Source organism: Mustela lutreola, chromosome 10, assembly GCF_030435805.1.
Source record: "Mustela lutreola isolate mMusLut2 chromosome 10, mMusLut2.pri, whole genome shotgun sequence".
Classification (NCBI taxonomy): domain Eukaryota; kingdom Metazoa; phylum Chordata; class Mammalia; order Carnivora; family Mustelidae; genus Mustela; species Mustela lutreola.
In genome coordinates this window covers 14,598,709-14,621,738 of record NC_081299.1, presented here as the reverse complement: position 1 = coordinate 14,621,738, position 23,030 = coordinate 14,598,709, and the positions used below count along the sequence as shown (strand labels likewise).

The window sequence follows — 23,030 nt, the reverse complement described above, 5'->3', positions numbered from 1 at the left end:
TTTAGGCGGTAGTTGGATCTCTAAAAAGCACGTGTAAAATTGTATGTGGAATCCCTTCCTCATTGTTGATCTCACAGAATTTTCTTGTCTTTTATTAGGGTGTAAGAATCACTCTTAAAGCCACATATTCAATTCAAAGCAAATATGTGTTCTTCGGTTGTAAATGTGCATTTAATTCTTCACAATTCCTGTAAGAAACACTAGTCAAAAGGCAGATCAGCAAGTAAAACAACACACTGTCAATTTCCACTTCATCATCACTTCTAGCTCTGTTAGACTTGCGTCAGTCAGTAGCTGGAGGAGCTCAGCAGAAGTGCTTTCTCAGAGACGCCCCGAGCTTTCCAGGCCTTGATAGAAGATGCTAGAGCGTCTTCTCATCCTGATGCCTGCGGATACTGACCTGGCAGATTCTGCCTTAGCTCGGAAGACATGCAGACCGAGGTCCTGGCTGCCACTTTCAAACCAGCCAGGGTCCATTCCTAGAGTCCATGCTGTTCTAATAACCCCTGCTTTGCCTGAACCTCCTCCACCAAGAGATCTGCTCAGCCAGGGACTTCACAGAGGTCTGTGAGGGAGGCAGGGCTTCTGGCCCACAGTTAACACCAGCCCCTCTCCTCACCTGCTACAGAGAACTCAGTCCTGTGGATTTGTACTCAGATCTTACCACATTGTTAGTACTAATATACAGAGGGCCTAGTGATTATCATTTCTTTTTAGAGTTTGGCCCCTTGGATTCATCTAGACTGCGGGTTGACAAATGATGGCGTGGCCAGTTTGGCCTGTAAGCCAAAAGTGGTTTTCATGTTTTTAAATAGTTGAAGCAAATTTTAAAAAGAGTATTTAGTGACACATGAATTCATATCTCGGTATATTTACGTATTTCAAACTGCTTTTGTGCTCTAACAACAGTGGAGTAGCTGTGACATGGGCGCTCCGTAGAAAGTCTGCCAGCTTCTCCAGCTCCGCTCTAGTCCAGTTTCTCCCAGCACAGGTGAGAGAACCTCATGCAGGTTACACGATGCACCTGAAATCGCACAGCTAGGGTGAGTTAGTGGCCGCAGACCGTGAACTTCGCCACTGGCTCTTCCTTCCATTTGCCAAACCAGAGGCCTTCTCCAGTGCTGACCAGCCTCTCCGCGCCATCCTCCACGTGCCGCCCACCCTCGCGCATGGGAGCCCACCTCACCCTGCAGCACTCACAGACCAGTACCACACAGATAGTGCTAAGTTCTTTAGTAATACGCCAGTTAGAGCAGAGCCCTCATGGGGCCGCTCTCCAGGAGCAGAGGAGCAGGGCTGCCTGGCACAGTGCCTCGTACTCCAGGTTGGCCAGAAATAACATCTTCATCTTGGTCTCCACGCAGCTCTTCTCTGTGCGCCGGTCGGCCAGCAGGGTGGCGGCTGACTGCTGGAGGAGCCAGCCGATCATCTTGTCTAGTTTCAGATTCCTCAGCGCTAGAGTATGTTCACCCCAGAGGCTTAAATGAAGTATGTTAGCAGCTACTCGGGCAGATGGTCTCTGCAACAGGCAGGGAAGCGGAAGCTTAGAACATCGTTGGCAAAGCATTCCACCCACCACCTGATATGTTAGCGAATTCTTATTTTAGAATCTTCCCTTCTCTGGCCCCAAAACCAAATTCTTGTTCACCCCTTTGTCTCTCCTTCCTAGAATACCATTCACTCACCAGACACCTGCTGGCTGCTCTCTACCCCTGTTCCAGGCTTTTCCAGGGGCCTACCCGTGCCCTGTGCAATCTGCATTGTTGAAACAGCCGCCCCAACAAGGAAGGCCCACAAACCACCTGGATCCTAGCACTCTCTGGAGTGAGGGGTCCTCTCCTTGCCGGTAACTGGCAGCAGTGAGCACAGGCTGTGGCCCTGACAGCATGCCGCCCAGTGGGAGGAAGTGGCAGAACAGTAGCTTGAACCCAATCTGCCTTTGTGCCCTTCCACGAGGCACTCCAGCTGAACTGGGCCTACGGTGCCCAATCACGACTTCAAATATTCTAGCCTTTAAGTTCCCTAATTGATTTTGGAAATGCCCAGATCTGCTCTTGAGAGAGGTCTTCACATCTGTCTCATTAGGTGTCAACTGTTGTATAAACTACAACTCCATTATATATTTCTTAAAAATATTATCTTCTAAGTAACTTAAGCCACTACAGCCAAGAAGAGAAGAGCTGCGATGCTGGAATTCGCATTTGGTGGCCGGCTCCCCTACTCGTGATAATACTAAAGTTTGTTCTCCTGTACTTGGCCTTTATCTTTCTAAGAGGAGCTGTCACTCCAGTCTTGCCCAAACCTGATCTTTACTCTGGAACATAAACTTCCACACTCCCTGCAAACCCTGGGGACAGCCTCACCTTGCCGGCCTCTCGCTGGAGCAGTGACCTCACCAACTGTCTTGCATCCAGAGGCACGGACTTGGGCAGCTCGGGCAGCTGAGCCTCCTGGTAACTGCGGCTTTCAAGGTGGGCCCCGCCCTGGCCATAAAAGGGATTAGAGAGCCCGAAGATTTCGTAGGCAAGTGCACCAACGGCCCAGGCATCAGCCTTGCTGTAGTCGATCACAGCCTTGGGTCCAGGACAGGCGGTAGACACCTGTTTAGAAAGCAACGGGTGAGTTGCTGGTATTTTTTTTTAAGAGTTTGTTTGATTGACAGAGATCACAAGTAGGCAGAGAGTGAGAGGGAAGCAGGCTTCCCGCTGAGCAGAGCCTGATGCGGGGCTTGATCCTAGGACCCTGAGATCATGACTGGAGCCAAAGGCAGAGGCTTTAATCCACTGAGCCACCCAGGCGCCCCGCTGCTGGCATTTCTAACACATAGCACCTGACTCATGGGCTAATCTGAACTCTGTCCCAAGGAACCCAGAATTTGAGTGAGTCGTGGCTCAGACCCAGAAGAATCTTCTTTGGTTGCCTACTTTATGCTGACAAAACACACATCTCCTGCAAACATTAGGGAGGGCCAGACTAACACACAGGGGAAAGGGACTTGTGCCAAATTAAGGGTCAGAAAAGCGAGGTGTCGGGTGGGTAATGAGGCAGCGAGTCTCGTCCTCTTGGTCAGCGGTACAGGATGGAGACGTCTGCTGGGCACAGGACACGTTCCACAAGACTCACCTCTGGAGCCATCAGGCAGCCGTTTCCACCCCGATCCACATACCAGCTGGTGAAAGGCAGCTGCAGGCCGGTGCGCTCGTCAGCCAGGCAGCAACCGAAGTCTGTGATCACCAGCCAGGGGCAGCCGTCTGGGGAGGGGACAGGCAGAGGTGAGTGGTTCTCTCCTGAGGGGCCTTCGTAGGTGCCCTACCACAGACACCAAGACGTGGGTCAGGGGCTAACAGGGACACGGCATCGGCCCAGGAGTGCGGGCCAGTGAGGCCCGGCTGGGTGGCCACTCAGCAGGGCACTCAATGGGAGGCCGGCTACAGGAGCCCAAAGATGTCTCCTAGGAAACCAAAGCTCTCAAGCAAAGAACTCGATGAAAGTTGGGCTCAACGTAACTGATCAAGTAATCGGAGCTGTCCCAAGACTGAAGGAGCTGCTCCCGGTTTACTCAGCAGATGGCGCTTAGCTCTGATGCCCCAAAGATCTTTGATCTGAACTTGAAACCCCGTGCTTGCTTTGGCAGCACATATACTAAAATTGAACTTGAAACCCCAAGTCCAAACCTAAGAAATGGGTATGTTGGGGTTTAGTTATTTGTAAAAGGAATCACACAGACTTCCTTCAAGAAGCTAGTTCCTCTAGCAATTTAATGGCCCGTTACTTCAAGTCTTCCAGCTCAAAATGTACCCACCCTCCGGCTGTCCTTCACAGGCTAAGTGGCCACCAGCCTCCACTTCAGTGCTTCCTGTGTGAGGAACTGGGAGCTCACTGTTTCCAGGGGCCGCTGGGCTTACATTCGGACAGCTCCCACTGTCTGAAAATTCTTTGTTCTGCTGAGCTAAATCTACCTCTCTTTTCTTTGAGAAAACTTCCGCCACTGAGGTTTTTGTTCTGTAAGTGGGCAACAGAAGGAACTGGGGGACTATTAACCATCATTTCAAAAGCCCCACAAAGAGAAGAAAGCCTCCATTTTGAAGGAAAGATTGCTCATCTCTTGGGTACAGAGCTAAATTAAGACACAACTTATAGTAGGGCATAAAACCCGAAAGGACTGAAGGGGGTCCTAAGTGTCTGCAGAGCTGAAATCTGGTGCCCCTGGAGATCTGGAAAGGTGCGGCCAGGACCCACCTGCATCCAACTCCACGAGGATGTTGTCAGATTTTAAGTCTCTGTGCGCAACACCCTGTTGAACCAGATGATCCACGGCCTCCAACAGCTGCAAGATCATCACGGTGGCGAGGCGGGGGCTTGGGGTGTGCTCACGAAGGTACTGGCGCAGCGTACAGGGGTAGCTGGTGGACAGGGTGACAGGGTCTCTGGCTGTTGCACATCAGTGGTCCCCCCAACATCTTATTTACTATTAGGATGATGGCCCTTCCTCTTCTTGGAGTTTTTTGTTCTTCTTCCCCCCACCCCATTATCCTGAAGTCAGGGAGGGAGAGCTGGGGCCCCACATGACAGAAGTAATGGTACAGATACTCCTTCCTCACACCAGTGACAGCCGTGCCAGGAGGTGCAGGGGGTTAGGGAGGAGAACTGTTTTTACACAACTGGTAAGGCAAGCCATAGAGAGGGGCAAGAGTCGAATGGACTAAAAACACTGGTGAGAACGAGGTTCTGAATGAAGAGGAGACTCCATTTTCATGAAAAGTCACCCCAAAGGAACCCCGCCTTCTGAGATACTATGCCTTCGGCATGGGTGAGGGCCCCCCTCTTTGCCACCCGGGGGCTCCAGGTGCACAGAGGCATGACCAGCTCCTACTTACTTCTTCATAACAAGGAAGAGCGTCCGCCCGTGGCCCAGGCCTTCGGGGTGAAGGCGTGGGGGCAGCACATCGGGGTAATCAACCAGGGCGCCTGGCAGCAGTGGTACAGAAGAGGTGAAGGCACGGAAGACCCGGATGATGTTGGGGTGAGGGGCCAGTTGCTTTGGACCTCCCTTGGACCTTCTATTTCGGCCAAATGGGACAAATATAGGAATCCAGTATCAGACAAACCGGTTGGAAAGATAATCATGCTATGATAAATACTGACATTCACCCATTTTTTAATTTATCAAATATGTACTGTAGATCTGCTGTGTGTTGGGTACAGAACCTGGGGTTAAAGTGAAAAAATAAACCCATAAATATGACTTGTCACATCTGATGACTCCCCTGGTTGGTCCATCTGTCCATCTGTCAATCCCATGCAGCGGAATACAGTGGTTAAGAGACTGGAATCATGACTATATGGTTTGAATTCTAGGTCCGCTACTGTAAGCCTTTGGCCAGGTTCCTTCTCTAGGCTCAGTCTCAATTGCCAAAGGGAATAAGGTAGTAACATTAAGTTGTAAGGTTAATGCTTATATAAAGGACCTAGAATCTCTGATGGCAGATTCTGGCATAACCCTTAAAGTGCAGTATGAGCTCAAACCTTTGTTGAGGGGCACCTGGGTGGCTCAGTTAGTTAAGCATCTGCCTTCGGCTCAGGTCATGATCCTGGGATTCTGGGATGGAGCCCCGCATCAGGCTCCCTGCTCAGCGGGGTGTCTGCTTCTTCCTCTCCCTCTGCCTCTACCCCTCCCCCTGCTCTTTCATGCGTTCTCTCTCTCTCTCAAATCTTTTAAAATACCCCACAAAACCTTTGCTAAGTGAATGAACAGACACAGATGCAGTTTATAGTACAGAAGTCACCTGCCTGCCCACCTGTCCCCCTCGGGGAGCCCCCCCGCTCACAGCCCTGCTCAGCGGCACAGTGGCTGTGTTCTGGATGGCGTGAGTCAGCCTGCTAGGTCTGGGCCCCACCCCTCAGCCAGTACTCTCACTGGGTGGGCTCCTAGCTTCGGGGCAAGGAGCCTGCAGTCACATCCGAGACACAAATGGTTGGTGGGCAAAGGGATGAGGGCCAGTTCATTTCTCTTTTTGAGGCGCACTAGTGAAAAAACATGGTAGTAACGAAGCAGTCAGCAGTGGAGCCGAAGGTGAAGGATGCCATGAGGCCTGACCGGGGTCACGGGAAGTCAGAGATGTAGAAACCAAAGGCACACAGACACCGAAGAACGTGGGGTAAGAAATAAGGACACTGGGGGGCCACCTGGGTGGCTCAGTGGGTTGGGCCTGTGCCTTAGGCTCAGATCATGATCTCAGGGTCCTGAGACTGAGGCCCGCATCAAGCTCTCTGCTCAGCGGGGAGCCCGCTTCCCCCCTCTCTCTGCCTCTCTGCCTACTTGTGCTCTCTGTCAATATAGATAAAATAGATAAAATCTTAAAATAATAGATAAATAGATAAATATATAGAATCTTAAAACAATTTAAAAAAAGAAATAAGGACACTGGGGTGGCAGAAAGCAGAGAATGGAGCTGAAGCCCAGAGACAGGAAGCCAACACTAAGGGAGCAGGATGCCGGCCCCCGTCTTAAGATTGGCCTCAGTTCCGGAGCTGTGGAGTCTGTCCATGTGCAGCCTACTGCTTTCTCCTGAGTCCATCTGAGAGCAGCTCTGTAAGTAATCAAGGGAGTTAAACCGTTGCTCCTAGCCTGGGGCCACTGGGGCTAGTGGGAGAATTGGGATCACAGCTCAAGGCTGTTCATGTCACAGTGGGAAAGCTCAGCCCAGTTGTCGTGGGAGCCCAAGGGCAGAGTGGCGGTGGAGGTACGTGTGCATGTGGGTGTGTTTGAATGGACGCATGGAGTGGGACAGGAGGCTGCGGGGAGGGCCGCCCGAGGAGAGCTAACTGTACAGCAGACAGGCATGCAGGAGTTGGCGTGTTTGTCCAGGGCGGTATGGATTCAGTCTGGTGGAGCACAGGTGTAAACGGGGCAAGATCAGAGATCAGGTGGGACCGGCAGGAGGAGCAGATGACAAGGGCTGAGCCTGACATCCCTAGATGGGCAGAGAGGGTGGACAGAAACACGCCCAGAGAGCTAGCTCTCAGGGTCTGAGTCACTGACGTCATCAGTACCTTAGGTAACAGACCTTCTCTCAAATTCATGGAATCATTTGATGAACATTTACTGAGCTGTAGGGATAGAAAAGTCCTGCCCTCAGAGGGCTCACAGTACAACGGGAGAGACAGAGCTAAGATTTAAGGTCAGATGGTGAGAAATGCTATGAAAAAACAGAAAGCAGGCTAAGGGCCCGGAGGCCGACAGGGGGCACTTCAGGTGGGAGGACTGTGCAGCCTCAGCCGCAGACGTCAGCAGGCCCAAGTGAGCAACAGAACCGCCTGAGGAAAACCGCCTGAGGAAAAGCAGCAGTCCTTCCCTACAAAGGACTAAGGAGAGGAGAGGACACCAAGCCCATCAAGCAGCCGCTTCTGCTGGCCCGCATGGCCCCTCGGGCACACGGGAGCCTTCCAGATCATGGGAGGGGCTTTCCACGTGCTCTCGCAAGTCCCTGTGTCTGCCCCCTGCTTCTGACAGCACTGCGGCTATAACCCAAGCAGCCAAGACGCAGCTCTTCGCAGGGTCTGCAAGCAGGAAAGCGAGCACACCGCCTGCTACAGAGCTGGGAGCGCGGGCTGCCACCCACCCCTCTTCCCTCTGTGGAGAAGGCCTCTCTGGCTACTCTGGCTACTTCTTTGCCAGCGAGAAGGCCTGGCTAGTTCTCTGCTTACTCATCTTCAAAAGGCACCACGGATGGTCCCTTCGAGAGGCCTTTCCAAATGGGCTCCCCTCAGCACCTGAGCGTCCATGATTCTAGCACTTCCTACCCTGACCTCTGCTCCCGACTCGTTGTTTCCTCTGCCACACACACAACTCTTGGGGAACAGGCCGCATTTTTTTAAAGCTCCTGGCCCTGCCAAGACTGGAATCACTTACCGTCTATTACACGTCCGCCGGACACCGCTCTGAGTACACAGGTGAGGATTTTGCTAAGAACTCACAGCCAGTCTGGTCGGCAGATGAGTGCTTACCTGTAAGTGACTGCTCCATACTCCCCGGCCAAGGCCACTCGACTAGCTGGGACTAGCTCCTGGCTCATGGTACTAAAGATGGCCTCACTGGAGGAGCCCGCCTGGAACACAGTCATGAATTCGGAGTTACACACACCTGAGCGTGTCCATGTCCTCCATGCAATCTGGATAGACAGCTACTGCCTGGAATTATTTGAGGTTTTTAAAAAAGATTTTATTTTTAAGTAATCTCTACACCAATGTGGGGCTTGAACTCACAACCCCAAGATTGAGAGTTGCATGCTCCACTGACTGAGCCAGCCAGGCGCTTCCAGAATTGGTTTTGATATTCAAGTTAGGATAAACTCCCTGGGGGTACCCGGGTGGCATCACGTGAGAGCTGGTTAGAAAGGCAGAATCCCAGCCTCCACCCCAGGCCCGATGACCAGAATCTGCCTTTTAACTGGATCCTCAGGTGACTGGCAGACAGGACAATCTGAGAGTGCTTCCAACTCTTGCATGAGTGGGCAAGGAAGCCTAAACATACATACAGGTGCCCGGGCTGTGGTGAGCCCGCCTGCCTGCCTCCTGGGAAAAAGCACTGGCAGGTCCACCAAGATTGGGGCTTTTTTTTTTTTTTTTTAAGATTTAATTTATTTATTTGAGAGAGAGATCACAAGCAGGGGGAGGAGCAAAGGGAGAAGCAGACTCTCCCACTGAGCAGGGAGCCCAATGTGAGGCTTGATCCCAGAACCCACGGTTCACAACCTGAGCAGAGGGCAGACGCTTAACTGACTGAGTCACCCAGGTACCCCTGGTGTTTTGAGAAATGCCCAAGTTAGAGATGAAAGGACCCCTCCTTTTTTTTTTTTTTTTTTTAAAGATTTTATTTATTTATTTGACAGAGAGAAATCACACGTAGATGGAGAGGCAGGCAGAGAGAGAGAGAGGGAAGCAGGCTCCCTGCTGAGCAGAGAGCCCGATGCGGGCCTCGATCCCAGGACCCCGAGATCATGACCCGAGCCGAAGGCAGCGGCTTAACCCACTGAGCCACCCAGGCGCCCGAAAGGCCCCCTCCTTACCGAGATATTCCACATCATCTTGATGGCCAAGGGAAAGGCGGGGGGTGAGGCTGGCTCCTCTTCTCGTGGAATGACATCTGGGTCTCTGTCTGGAAGAGGCCTGACGCTCTTCACCACCTCCAGGCTCTGGGGCAGCACAGGCATGGTGGCTTCATACACAGCAGCGCTGCACCCCTTGCCAATGGATTGCCCTATCAGATACTCCTCCAGCCGGAAGCCCTGCCAGCGTCGGGTGTCCAGAGGGTCAGGCAGCAGCTTGTTTTTCTGGGTAAAAATTGCCTGTGAGGAACAAAACACGCACCATGAGCCAGGATGCCTAGTAAGGCCCAAGTGAAGGGCGGGGGGGGGGAGGGGACAGGCAGAGCCAGGCATGGTCTTCACTGCTCATCCGGGGCTTAGGCCAAGTTCCCTTTCTCTCCCATCATTCAGAATAATTTTTTCTCAAACTCTGTGCCTTCACTGCAATCAGAGACCGCTGAGCATGGAACCTGCATTAGTTAAGAGGTCAAAACGTCTCCCTGCTGCGGCTGGCACGCCTTGTCTGTCAAGCTCCCCACACAACCCTGGAGGCTTCTGATCACAGAGACAGCTCTCTGTGCAGGCGTTGGCGGGCAGCTACGGGATGGTTCTCGGGCAGCTCTTCTCGGACCTTCAGAGGAGATCTAGGGCTGCTGTTTGGCTAAGTCTGTGTCCACCACTAAAGCCACCGTAAAAGGTTTTGGAGTCTTTGTGTGGGCCGCCAGCCTGGCACCTTGATCTGCCCGGTCATTCCATGGGCAATCAAGCAGTCCCATTTTTGGTGTCCTTGGCAGCGGACAATATCTGCCTCCTTAGGTTCCAAAACAGCTCTAGTAATACTAAAACATCTGAAGTCCACCTCAAGGTGTCTAGCTTTAGTGCGCAGGGTTTCAGAAGAAAGGGCATTTTTAGGGAATGGGAGAAAATTGGAAAGCTTAGTTTGGAGAATCATAACCAGATACTAGAGGAAACCAGAATTCAGGATCCATCCTAGTTTTAGAGGCAAACAACAAACACCCAAAGACAGTTCCTTTAACTTCCATAAATGTGTGGTTTCTCTTTCTAAAATCACCCTCATTTCCACTCAAGATAGCCAAATTAAGACTCTAGTTTTAACAATAACCTTGGCCTATTTATTTACATAAGTGCTGCAAGAATAAACAGTGATTGGCCATACAGGATTTGCTTTATTTTTAAACAGAAAATCTGCTTTGCCAGAACTTCCCATAAGGAATTTCAGACTGACTTTTAATAGTCTCTAAAGGCTAAGAAGCCAAGCCAAATATCTGCCATCAGACTCTGCCTGCAATACCGATAGATTTGGGTAAAATCCTCTCTTCTTGAGGTCCCCCAAATAACCCGAGGTTTCTGCACCTGCAGGAAGTGATCTTAATTCACCCAGAAAGGCTGCTGGGAACCCTATAAGCAAGGTCGTAGGCTGATTTTTCCAAGGGGCTTCACTGGCTCCATAAAATCAATCTTAGTTCCTTAAAGTTGCCTGGTCATATCAGAGTCTATGCATGTCACCCTCAAAGTGAATATTCCAGTCAAAGCCTTGATAATAAAACCAATGAATCCAATCGTGTCCTATCATAAGAACAGATTCTTACTGTACTTATGCAAATAAATATAATGCCATGAATATATAAAAATGCTCAGTGAGAGTTTCTGAATCTGGAGGGATTAGGTGGGGAGAAAAAGATAAATGTTTCATATTTGTCTACAAAGGAATATTTTACCAAATTTCTGCAAGTCAACAGCTTAGGAGAAAAACAGTTTCCTTAAGTCTGAAAAAGCAAACATTAGAGAACCAGCAACATTTCAAACAAGAGTAATCATCTTCCTCAGTTTATTCAGTCCCACTTTACTAATTCTTGTTCTGCTTGAATGCAGTTTTCCTGTTAGTTCCTAAAATTCTTACTCAGTTTGGTTTTACAATCTTAAAGGTATCAGAGACCTGTACTTGTCAAAAGTCCTTTCCACAAATTTCTTTGAAGCTGAAACATATCTGTAACAGCATCAGACTAAAACAATGACTGTAAATGACAAAGGACTAAAAATGGCCATGGTTTTTCCGTGACACACAAAACTTCAATAATTAGAATAAGTGATAATGGGGCTCCTGGGTGGCTCAGTGGGTTAAAGTCTCTGCCTTCGGCTTGGGTCATGGACCCAGGGTTTTGGGATCAAGCCCCACATCGGGCTCTCCAATCCTCAGGGAGCCTGCTTCCCTCCCCCAATACCCGCCTGCCTCTCTGCCTACTTGTGATCTCTGTCTGTCAAATAAATAAATAAATAAATCTTAAAAAAAAAAAAAGAGTAAGTGATGATATTATACCAGGACATAGCAAAACCTTGGGAATTTTATATAATTTCTGGAATAATTATCCTATTCGCCCACATAACATAATCTAAGGTTTGTCACCACTTGTTTGACAATGCTTTCCACGTAAGATACCAAACAAACAAGCCTTGTTAATAAAAAAGATTTCATTTAGAAGCGGAATCTTGGGAATTTGGTCAAAAATATCATAAGGTTTTACAGCACATGCCTAAATACGATTACAGATCATTACAAAGCTTAATACTTAATTATCTACTTAACCAAGGTGGCAATAAGATTCTAAAGGCAAAGAGAGCTCTCTATAGAGCAAAACTTACTCTTTTAATATTAAGACTCAACTGTGAAGTAATCAAAGACCTAATGGAGACAAAACATGGAAACTTTTCTTCTAGGAAGACTAAAGATAAAGAAAAAAGCCTTTGTTTATTTTAATTTCTTATTACGAGTAGTCTAATAACTAAGAAAATGGTCATTTTAATAGGAAAACCAAATTCTAATCTTGTACTGATGTACTTCTGAGAGTAAAACTAATTCATTCTAACAAGATGAATTTTTTAAAAAAATGTACGCAGTCCCAGGGCTCCTGGGTGGCTCAGTGGGTTAAAGCCTCTGCCCTCAGCTCAGGTCATGATCTCAGGTCCTGGGATCAAGCCCACATCACATCTGACTCTGCTCAGCAGGGAGCCTGCTTCCTCCTCTCTCTGCCTGCCTTTCCACCTACTTGTGATCTCTGTCAAATAAATAAAATCTTTAAAAAAATAAAAATTAAAATTAAAAAATGTATGCAGTCCCTCTGCTGTCCTTCCCTGTCATGGCCCGTGTTGATGTACACTGAGACAGAGCCAGCCGGGGTGCTGCATGGACCTGAGCCTTTGTGGTGGGTGCTGGGATGTGCTGGCCAGAACCCCCAGCAGGAACGAAGGACCTTCAGTTGTGGGAATGTAGCCAATAGTCCTCAGCTCTCGGTGGTCACTAGAGAAGGCCCTGACTGAAGACAGCTGCCTTGCTGAGGTCATGCCCTCTTCCCAGGTGGTCTCAACCAATGACTGTTCAACAGGAGTACATAAAATCCAATTCTGGATGGTAATCCAGCTTTTGGAACTCCTCAGAGAATGGGCTGAGGCTTCTGCTGATGTTGTGTCACTGCTCGACCTTTGCCTGATTCTGTTCCCTTAACCACCTGTCTTCTCCCCAGCTGTCGATCACTCCGGAATAAACTTCTTGACTAATCTCCATAATCTTGGTCCCAACCATGCACAAAATTTCCTTCCAAAGACTCCCTTCTCACAGACCTTCTACAGCTTTTCTTCTAATATTCAGGTTTTGTCCTAAGTTTTCCCTCTTTAAATAATCGGTCACACTTCCCTTGCATACAGGGCTGTTTCTCCTAAAAGAAGCCAAAACTAACCTATATTTCCTTTCAGTAATTATGTTTATATTATTCATAATACTTTGTAACACGAACCTATCTTTCAGTAAATACAGGCAGAACAAAAGTTCTACCTCTATTACTAGAAACTTTAAAAACATGTCCATTGTAATTAAGCCAACAACCTTAAATTATCTTTAATATTGAATGTTTTCCCAGATCACATGAACTTTAAAGTATTTTTCTTGGTATCAGAATGTCAAATTCTTTTTTTTTTAGAATTTTATTTAATTGAGAGAGAGAGAGAGCACAGAGGGAGAGGAAGAAGCAGACTCCCCGCTGAGCAGGGGAGACTGAAACAGGGCTCCATTCCTGGACCCCGAGATCTGACCTGTGCTGAAAGCAGATGCTAAACCAAATGAGCCACCCAGGTACCTCCAGAATGCCCAATTCTTACAACCACTTGCCTTTACACCAACTAAATTGAGCTCTTCTACAAATTAATTTTGGCAACATCATCCAGAGGTAGAGAAAAAAAAATCTCACGTTTACAACGTGCATACATGGACAAATACACAAACGAGATGCGAACAAAATCTTAAAGGCCCAATTTCCAAACATATGATTTATGGCTCCATTAATTGGGGATTTTTCTCCAGTCTAATGAATATTATGATCAGCAGTGTTACAAAACAAAGATTGCCCAAGTTTGGGCTGCACTGGGGAATCAAATTCACTTTCCATTTTCCAATTAGAACATGGCTGGTGTTGTCCAAAGATACCAAAACCTGCAGCAACAGAGAAACCAAATGGAGTCATGAGTGCCTCTGTGAACACGGGTTCCTCCCCTAAAGCCGGGGTTTCACCACTGAAAGGAAGGGCTCCCTAGTCAACTCTCAAACGAGCAGGCTGTGGCTCCGAGATCCACAGCAGTCCCCCTAGTTGGAGGCAACCCACCAGGAAGAGGAGAGAAGCTCACAGGGTCTTGCACACGAAATACTCACTTAGAGACACGTGTCCAAACTGAAATAAAAAACTGGTTCCTTGCTGCAAGAGTTAAATTAGGTGCCCACGGCTGACTCTGGGGACAGTCCCTAGGACAAAGAGCCTAGGTCACCACATTCCCCACACTAGCTGGGGTATAACTCCTGCTGACTCGCAGCAAAATCACAGAGACAGCAAGGTAAGGGTTTTTTTTTTTTTTTTTTTTTGAGAGGTCACGAAATAAGGCGGGGGTGGGAGTGCGGGGGGAGTGGGGAGAAGGCTCAAATCTGCCTCCCTGGGGGAGGAGAGTCAGGAGTACTTCACAGCAAGTGGAGAAAGCCTGGGTAAAAACTGCAGCTGTGTTTATTAGTGCCACTAACCCTTTGGTTACCAGTTCATGTTCACAGGTCACTCTTCCACTCAAACACCTTTTCTCCAGTACCTTGGCCTAGTGCTTCCTATTTGTGGAAGCTCACTGGGCTCTACTGTGCACTGCCCATACTCGCCTTCATGCGCCTCTCTCCAAACCTGTTTCTGTGAAGGGGTTAGGCCTGGCTCCCTACTCACCCATCAAGTCCCACCTGAAGCTCCTCCCTCCTCTAGAACCAGAAGGGACAGCCCAGCCCACAGCAACCTGACCTGGAGGATTCCTACAGCACTGGGTACCTATAAGCTAATACACCTTGTGGGAGAACTTTTAACTTAAGAAAAAAAAAAGAAAAAAAGAGAGAGTCAGTCTATCTTGCCTTGCCAAATAGTTTTTAAACTCCATGGAGTGGAAGCAGTGGTCTGTACGGTAATCCTTTATCAACCATGGCTTTGAGAATGAGATATATATTTTTTAAAGATTTTATTTATTCATTTGTCACAGAGATATCACAAGTAGGCAGAGAGGCAGGCAGAGAGAGAGGGGGAAGCAGGCTCTCTGCTGAGTAGAGAGCCTGATGCGGGGCTCGATCCCAGGACCCTGAGATCATGACCTGAGCTGAAGGCAGAGGCTTAAACCACTGGGCTACACAGGATGCCCCTAATTTTTAAGTTTTAATTTTGAAATAATTTAGACTCACAAGAAGTTGCAAAAAAAAAAAAAAAAATCTGCACAAAATGTCCTGTGTCCCTTCGCCTAGTTTCCTCACACTGCTATCAACCAGAGACCTTACTCGGTTTTTACCATCTTTTAAAACCTGCATTCATTCGTGTGTGTGTGCAGCTCTATGCAACTTTTTATTTTTTAAGATTTTATTTATTTATTTGAGAGAGAATGAGTGAGAGAGAGCATGAGAGAGGAGAAGGTCGGAGGGAGAAGCAGACTCCCCAAGGAGCTGGGAGCCTGATGCGGGACTCGATCCTGGAAGTCCAGGATCATGACCTGAGCTGAAGGCAGTCGCTCAACCAACTGAGCCACTCAGGCGCCCTATGCAACTTTTTAAAAAAATATGTGACATTTAATATAATTAATTAACTGCGGGGCGCCTGGATGGTTTAGTTGGTTAACCATCTGCCTTTGGCTTGGGTCATGATTCCAGAGTCCTGGGCTCCTTGCTCAGCAGGGGAGCATGCTTCTCCCTCTGCCTGCTGCTCCCCAGCTTGTGTATGCCCTCTTTCTCTCTCAAATAAATATTAAAAAAATAATAATAAATTGACTTTAACAGCAAACAGAAATAACAAGAGATTCACTGGTAAGGTGCCTTGGCATTGACTGGAAATCCCCCTTCTAGGGTGCGATGGAGAGTCATTTGCAGGGAGGCACTGTGGGTGTGGGTGTGGGGTGGGGGGAGCTGCTGACCACCCAGCACTTCAGAAGCCACATGCTGGGGAGGCCGCAGGCAATGCAAGGGCCCAAAGGCTGCAGAGCAAGCACACAGGTGAGGAACCAGGAAGCAAAAGCCCTTCCTCCTGCAATCTCTCCTGGACCCTCTACTGACAAATCTTACCCTGTCACTTAGCAAAGGAAAACATTTCAAAGACCCAGGTCCATTTTCACAGAGCAAACAAGAAAGCTGAATTTGGAGCCGAGTCAATAAACTGGTAAGGGGGAACACGGTGGGACTCAGGACACTGCCGGCGTTCAGTGAGCGTAGCCCAGAGATGCTGTGGCGTGCGGTGAGCTGAGCAGTCTCTTAAAGCCCCCAAACTCTTCTTTCAACCTCTCCCCAGTCCTCTCTCAGCCTGCTCCGATCCTGCCCTGGGTGCCGCCATCTTGCTAGGACCGCCAGCTCTATGCAAATGATCCCATGTACAGATTTGTGTAATCACCACCACAACCACAATCAGGATCCAGAACTGTGCCATCACTGCAGAAGAACCCCTACCCCTAACCCACCCCTGTCCTCTGGCAACACTCATCTGTTATCTGTACAGTTTTCTCATTTTAAGAATGTTACAGAAATGGAATCACACAGTATGTACCCTTTGGGGACTGACATTTTTCACTAGGCCTAATACTCTTGAGGTTAATTTAGGTTGTTACCTGTACTGATAGTTGATTCTTGGTTATTGCTTAATATTTATGTATAGACGTACCAGTTTAACAATTCACCTGCTGAAGGAGGTTTGGGTTTTTAATATTTTGCTATTACGAATATTGCTGCTATGAACATTCATGTACAGGGTTTAAAATTATTTTTATGAATTGTGTTAAGATATACATAAAATAAAAAGGACTATTTACGTCATCTTTTAAATTGTTTCTTTTTTTAATTAAGATTTTTTTTTTTTTTAAAATTTGACAGACAGATCACAAGTAGGCAGAGAGGCAGACAGAGAGAGAGGGGGAAGCAGGCTCCCCGCTGAGCAGAGAGCTCAATGCAGGGCTCGATCCCAGGACCCTGAGATCATGACTTGAGCCGAAGGCAGAGGCTTAATCCACTGAGCCACCCAGGTGCCCCTATTTAAGTCATTTTTAAACGTATAGTTTCAATGGCACTAAGCACATTCACACTGTTGTGCAACCAATCGCCACCATCTACCTCCATCTTCGTCTGGCAAATCTGAAACTCCATACACATTAAACACTAACTGCCCACTCCCTCCTCCCTCCAGTGCCTGGTAGCCACCATTCCACTTTCTGTTCTGTGAACCTGACTACTCTAAGTACCTCAGGTAAGTGGAATCATACAATCTCTCTCTTCTCATGACTGGCTTATTTTACTTAGCATAATGTCCTCAAAATTTCATCTATGTTGATCCGTCCGCCCATGGACATCTGGGTTCTCCTGAAGATTGTGAATAATGCTGCTATGAACATGGATCTAGAAACTTCTGCTCATGTCCCTGCTTTCAGTTCTTTGGGGGCATATTACCAAAAGTGGAACTCCTGGGTCAAACGATAATTCTATTTTTAATTTTGGGGGAACTGCCATACTGTTTTCCACAGCTACATCTACTGCTGACAAGGACAGCAGCTGGGGACTAGACCAGATGTCACCTGTCGCCCAGACTGGCCAGAGCTCAAACATGAGACACTCTGGTGATGAGTAAGAACTGGAACAAGGGCTGGAAACCAGGAAACATGGGAGACACTGCCCAGTCCTTAACGAGCTGTGTCCTTGGGCAAGTCACCCCATCTTCCCTGACCTCAGCCCTATGCTGTACAACCCAGGCTCTCTGCTAACTCCGTGGGCGGTTTCAGACCCCAGAACACTGACCTCCCCGGAAGAAATGGGAATTCGACCAGCAGATGGCCTTCAGACCTGAACCCCAAGAATGGCTTTTCCTGGGTCTCCAGCCTGCCGGACTACCCAGCAGATTTTGGATTTGCCAGCCTCCACAACGGCAGAGCCAATTCCTTAAAAGGAATCTTTAAAATAAATAAATAAATAAATAAATAAACACATGCTATTGGTTCTGTTGGTCTGGACAAGTCTAATACATATTTTGGTTCAGCAGAAACAGGTCTTTGAGCTATTTTAGGCATTTACAAAGTCTCCCCTCCCCCATACCCAGTGACTCCCGGTAACTTCATACAGGCGCATTAAAAACTGTTAGTCCTTATGTTTGCTACGGTGGTTCATAGTTTTTACTTTGGCTTCAGCTACGTCACTAATCGGCTGAACTGTGGAGGCTCAGGTTAAAGGCACAGGCTTTGCAGAGCCAGACTTTGGGCACTGCTAATAGCTGTGCGGCTTCGAGAAAATTCCTTGACCTCTCTGAGTACTTCTCCTCATCCATAGACTGGGGATGACAACTACCTCAGGAAAGGAAGTGTTATGATTTAACTGTCATTGCATTTTAGAAAATTTACACAAAGCCATCAGCTATGCTGCAGCGGGCACTAAAATTCTCAGCATGACCTCCAGAACATGCCGTTTGAGGAAGGGAACATGGGACGTGCGGGCCCCAAACCAGGAGAGCAGTACCACTGCAAATGAACCTCAAGTGCTCAGGTCCAACGCATTTCCAGCTGGGACAGAGGCAGAGCTTGGCCCCGCGGTCCCAGGCAGCAGGGGACTCCCAGCCCCGCCTCCGCCACGCCCCTCCCCGCCCCCACACTAGCCCCGCCCCGCCCCGGGCCGCCCCTCACCTGGATCTCCTGACAGGCCGACACCGCCCGCCGGCCCTCCGCTTGCTTCTCCTCGATGAGGCCCAGGCCCAGCCCGAAAGCCAGAAAGACGGCCCGGCCGCAAGGGCCCGCGCCGGCCCGGGCCCGCACCGCGAACTGCCGCTGGAGCCGCGCCGCCAGCCCGGCCACCGACTGCCGGAAGAAGCGGTAGCGGTCGGGAAGCCCGAGCCCCAGCCTGCGCGACTCCGCGCCGGGTCCCGCGGCCTGACCGCGGCGTTCTCCGCGACCCCAGCCCGCCGCGGGGCCCGGCCGTTCGGGCCGCCCCCAGACGTAGCCCGGACCCGGCTTGGCGGTGAAGCGCAGCAGCAGCGCTCGACCCAGCTGCAGGCCCCGGCCCAGCGCCTGTCGCACCGCCATGGTGGCACCGCGACCCGATTCCCTCCAGCCCCCTCAGGCGTCCGGGACGCTCGGCACCACAACAAACTTGGGGCAGTGCCTCTGCGCAGGCGCGGGCGCCGGGGGGCGGGGCCTCCGCTCCGGCGGTTCCCCGGCTGGGCGCGAGGGGGCGCCGTGCGCGTACCTGCGCGGCGGGTAGTTTCTCGCTTGCGCACTTTGAACCCGGCGTGGAGGGTTTAAGGGTTTCGAGTGTGGACATCTCTGCTCCTGGGCGAAATCGAGAAATTGAGAAAGGAAACTGATATTGATGGACCATTGCCCGTCGCGCCAGACTCTTTACATCTGTTAATTCATTTCATTTTCGCACAGGATGCCATTTTTATGGATAAGGAAACTGAGGCAAGGAAAGCAAGGTGACAGTCTGTCGTCACATGCGGTGTAAGAGCTGAGATGAAAGTTCACGTTGCCCCGATTGTTGAGTCCTTGCGCACTGCACTATATGGATGGAGGTTTCTGTGATTTGTCCTGCGTAACCTACCACCCCGACCTGCACCCACACAGGCAGGCTAAAGAATGTTGTTTATGAGACTCCTGCATGAATGACTTTGGGAGCCTGCTTAGTTGACTTTAGCTGGGCTCCAGGTTAGGACTGGCCCTTCTGGGGGTGACTGAGGGGCTCAGTTGTTTGATCATCTGCCATTGGGCCCAGGTCATAATCTCAGAGTCATGGAATGGAACCCCAACTTGAGCTCCCTGCTCAGTAGGAAGTCTGCGTCTCCCTCTCCCTCTGCGCTTTATTCCCCCACCCCCTGTGCTCTCTCTCACTCTCAAATAAAATCTTTTTTTTTTTTTTTTTAAGATTTTGTTTATTTGATGGAGAGAGATCACAAGTAGGCAGAGAGGCAGGCAGAGAGAGACGAGGAAGCAGGCCCCCCAGCAAGCAGAGAGCCGGATGTGGGGCTCTATTCCAGGACTCTGAGATCATGACCTGAGCTAGAGGCAGAGACTTTAACCCGCTGAGCCACCCAGGCACCCCTCAAATAAAATCTTAAAAAAACAAAAACAAAAACTAGCTTTTCTGGTCTGGACTCCCAAGAGCTATACATCTTGCCTTATATCCCTTTTGGCTCTAGGCTGGACTGGCCCCCCAGAATGGAATCCAAGAGCGGGTTGGTCAAACACACCTAGCCCAGGCTCCTTGCTGTAAAGTCATGATAATGGAGGAATGCAGCTTGCTCCAAACTGTATGTAGGCAAACAAATGTTTAACTTCAGACTCCAATATTTGCCGAAGAAGTCTGGCCCTTATGGGACGGTGGGTAGAAGTCCCACCTGAGGGGAGGATGTTCAGCCCAGGCCCCTCAATGCAGCCTCCAGCTTGGCTGTCTCCAAGGGGCTTCCCCAGCTGATGAGGCTGGATGTTGTAAGATCCTGCAGATGTAACTTTGCCTTATTCTCCTTTACTGCTTCCTAGTACCCTTGTCTGTGTGTAGATTCCTTTGTTTTTCCCTTTCCACTTCTGTTTCTACTAGGTTTTTATAATAGCAATAAAGTGTTCCTTTCTCAAAACGGCAAGTTCAGCTATTATGGATCCCCTGAAACACCCATCCCACCCCCTCCTCTCTACAAACCCACAGTCCTCTTCTCTTCTTAGGACCCCCCACGAGAAATCTCGCCTGAAATCTACGTTTTTCCAATGTGTCAACTTAGGCCCCAAGACACAGAGCAGCTTGCCTAAAGTCACATTGCCTGTTGGTGGCAAAGCCCTTTTACCCAAAGCCGCTGTTAGGAACAGCTGATCAATGGATTTGTACTGAGTGATTTCTTTTTTCTTTCCTTGACTTTTTTGTTTGTTTGTTTTTAAGAATTTTATTTATTTATTTGACAGAGAGAGTGAGAGAGAGATCACAAGTAGGCAGAGAGCCAGGCAGAGGGGGGGGGGAGCAGGCTCCCTGCTGGCAGAGAGGCAGATGTGGGGCTCGATCCCAGGACCCTGAGATCACGACCTGAGCCGAAGGCAGAGGCTTAACCCACTGAGCCACCCAGGCGCCCCATCCTTGACTTTGTTTTTAATGGGAAATTTCAAACCTATGCAACAAAAAAAATTTAGTGACCCCATACACCCTTTATCCAGCTTCAACAATTACCGACAAATAGCTATTATTTTATTCATTTATATCTTCCTACTAACCCTCCTCCCCCCGTTACTTTAAAGCAAATCCCAGACATTATATTTCACTTATAAATACTTCAGTAGCTATCTCTAAGAGATAAGAGTTCTTTTAAAAGAAAAACCCCATTAACCATACTATTATCATCTCTAGAAATATGAACATGAACTTCATAATATCATTTACTCTCCAGCTGATACTCAGATCTCCCCATCTTTTTATTTTGGTTTATAGTTATTCAGATTAGGATCCAAACACGGTTTACATAATTTATTTGGGTCAGAGAGTTACTTTTTAACGAGAAATGAAGCCAAACCTCAGATGTATATTTTGTGGTGGTTTCAGTTTTTTTTTTTTTTAAGATTTTATTTATTTATTTGACAGACAGAAATCACAAGTAGGCAGAGCAGCAGGCAGAGAGAGAGAGAGAAGCAGGCTCCCCGCTGAGCAGAGAGTCCGATGCGGGGCTCCATTCTAGGACCCTGAGATCAGGACCTGAGCCCAAGGCAGAGTCTTTAACTCACTGAGCCTCCCAGGTGCCCCATGTGGTGTCAGTTTTTAAATGTCCTTGTAATCATGGGTAGCTCTATTCCTCACCCCTAAGGCGGGTTGTAAGCAAGAGACCCTAGGAGGTGTGTGAAACGTGGCGTGGCCCCATAGCTCAGTGTGTGTGCGGTGTGCATGAGCCTCTCTCCGCAAGGAGACATTTGTCTACCCTGAGACCCACCTCCCCGTTGCTTGAGTAAATAGACACAGCCTAACCCATTTATTTCAGAGCTCCCATGGGTCCTTCCCAACAGCCCTGGTTCCACGCTGTGCAGTAAGTAGGGATAGCAGGCTAGCATGTAAAAATGCTGGCCTGTAAATGTAAAAACAGCAAAATGCTTCATCTTTGAATTGATGAATTTTTTTTTAAAAGATTTTACTTATTTATTTGACAGACAGAGATCACAAGTAGGCAGAGAGGCAGGCAGAGAGAGAGGGAAGCAGGCTCCCCGCTGAGCAGAGAGCCCGATGTGGGACTCGATCCCAGGACCCTGAGATGACGACCTGAGCTGAAGCAGCGGCTTAACCAGTGAGCCACCCAGGCACCCCTGAATTGATGAATTTTTAAAAGATTTTATTTATTTATTTGAGAGAGAGAGAGAAAGAGCACATAAGCTAGTAAGGGGGCACGGGGAGAGGCAGAAGCAGGCTCTATGCTGAGGAGGGAGCCCAACTCCAGGCTCCATCCCAGGAGCTGGGATCATAATCTGAGCTGAAGGCAGTTGCTTAACTAACTGAGCCACCCAGGCACCCTTGAATTGGTGAATTTAAACATGTTGAAACTAACATAAGCATTAAATGGGAACCTGGTATTTTTCACTCCTAGGTATAGACCAGAGGAATGCATATATATTTCCCCAAAAATGTTTGTAGTAGCATTATTTCTCATAGTGTAAAACTGGAAAAACTCAGATGGCCATCTACAGCAGACTGGGTAAATTATATGTTCACCCAGTGGACTACTAAATAGCCTAAAAGCACCTACAGCTACGTGCAACGGCATGGATATATTTTATAAATACACTGATTGGGAAGGCAGGCAAACATAGAAAGGAATGATTATTATGATTCCATCTGCATCAAGTTCAAAGGCAGGTGAAACTGATCTACAGTGTCAGAGGTCAGGAGAGCAGTTGGCCTGGGGAGCTGGTTACTAGAAGCAGACTCAAGGAGGATTTGGGGGCTGGTGACATTCTCTTTCTTGATCTGGGTACGTTCACTTGATGAAAGCTCATCTAGATTTATACTCTGGCTTGTGCAATGTTCTGTTTGTAATATCTCAATAAACATTTTACATAAACATCTTTTTAACATCATGGGAACTTCTTTGAAAAGTTTGGTCTAACTCACGGTCTCAATTTTTTAAAAAATGAATTTTTTTTTAGAGATTTTATTTATTTGACAGAGAGAGAGATGGTGAGAGAGGGAACACAAGTAGGGTGAGTGGAAGAGAGAGAAGCAGGCCTCCCGCTGAACAGGGGGAACCGAGGACCCAGGGATCATGACCTGAACTGAAGGCAGATGCTTAACGACTGAGCCACCCAGGTGCCCCCCAAAATGAACTTATTTTGAATAGTGTGTTAAAGTTCACAAAGTTTACTGTCTTTGAACTTAGTGGTTTCATACAACAAATG

The 23,030-nt window shown here is 48.6% G+C and overlaps 1 protein-coding gene across 1 annotated transcript; it reads right to left on the bottom strand.

Moving 5' to 3' along the window:
• Positions 1-127: 127 nt before the first annotated feature.
• Positions 128-18,780, bottom strand: PINK1 (PTEN induced kinase 1). Its single transcript, XM_059138341.1, has 8 exons — positions 18,306-18,780; positions 9,069-9,347; positions 8,008-8,108; positions 4,878-5,060; positions 4,240-4,403; positions 3,124-3,251; positions 2,364-2,600; positions 128-1,519 (listed from the first exon to the last, which is right to left on the bottom strand). The coding sequence occupies exons 1-8, from the start codon at positions 18,699-18,701 to the stop codon at positions 1,262-1,264; spliced, it is 1,746 nt and encodes a 581-aa protein (XP_058994324.1). The 5' UTR covers positions 18,702-18,780; the 3' UTR covers positions 128-1,261.
• Positions 18,781-23,030: the final 4,250 nt, after the last annotated feature.

What these genes read in the sequence shown, in the direction of transcription:
- PINK1 (XM_059138341.1), bottom strand. Translation starts at nt 18,701, where the DNA reads ATGGCGGTGCGACAGGCGCTGGGCCGGGGCCTGCAGCTGGGTCGAGCG. An exon ending in AGATGATGTGGAATATCTCG is followed by an intron (nt 8,109 to 9,068) that starts GTAAGGAGGGGG and finishes ACTGTGTTCCAG; the next exon opens with GCGGGCTCCTCCAGTGAGGC. An exon ending in CCTCGTGGAGTTGGATGCAG is followed by an intron (nt 3,252 to 4,239) that starts GTGGGTCCTGGC and finishes TCCCCTCCCCAG; the next exon opens with ACGGCTGCCCCTGGCTGGTG.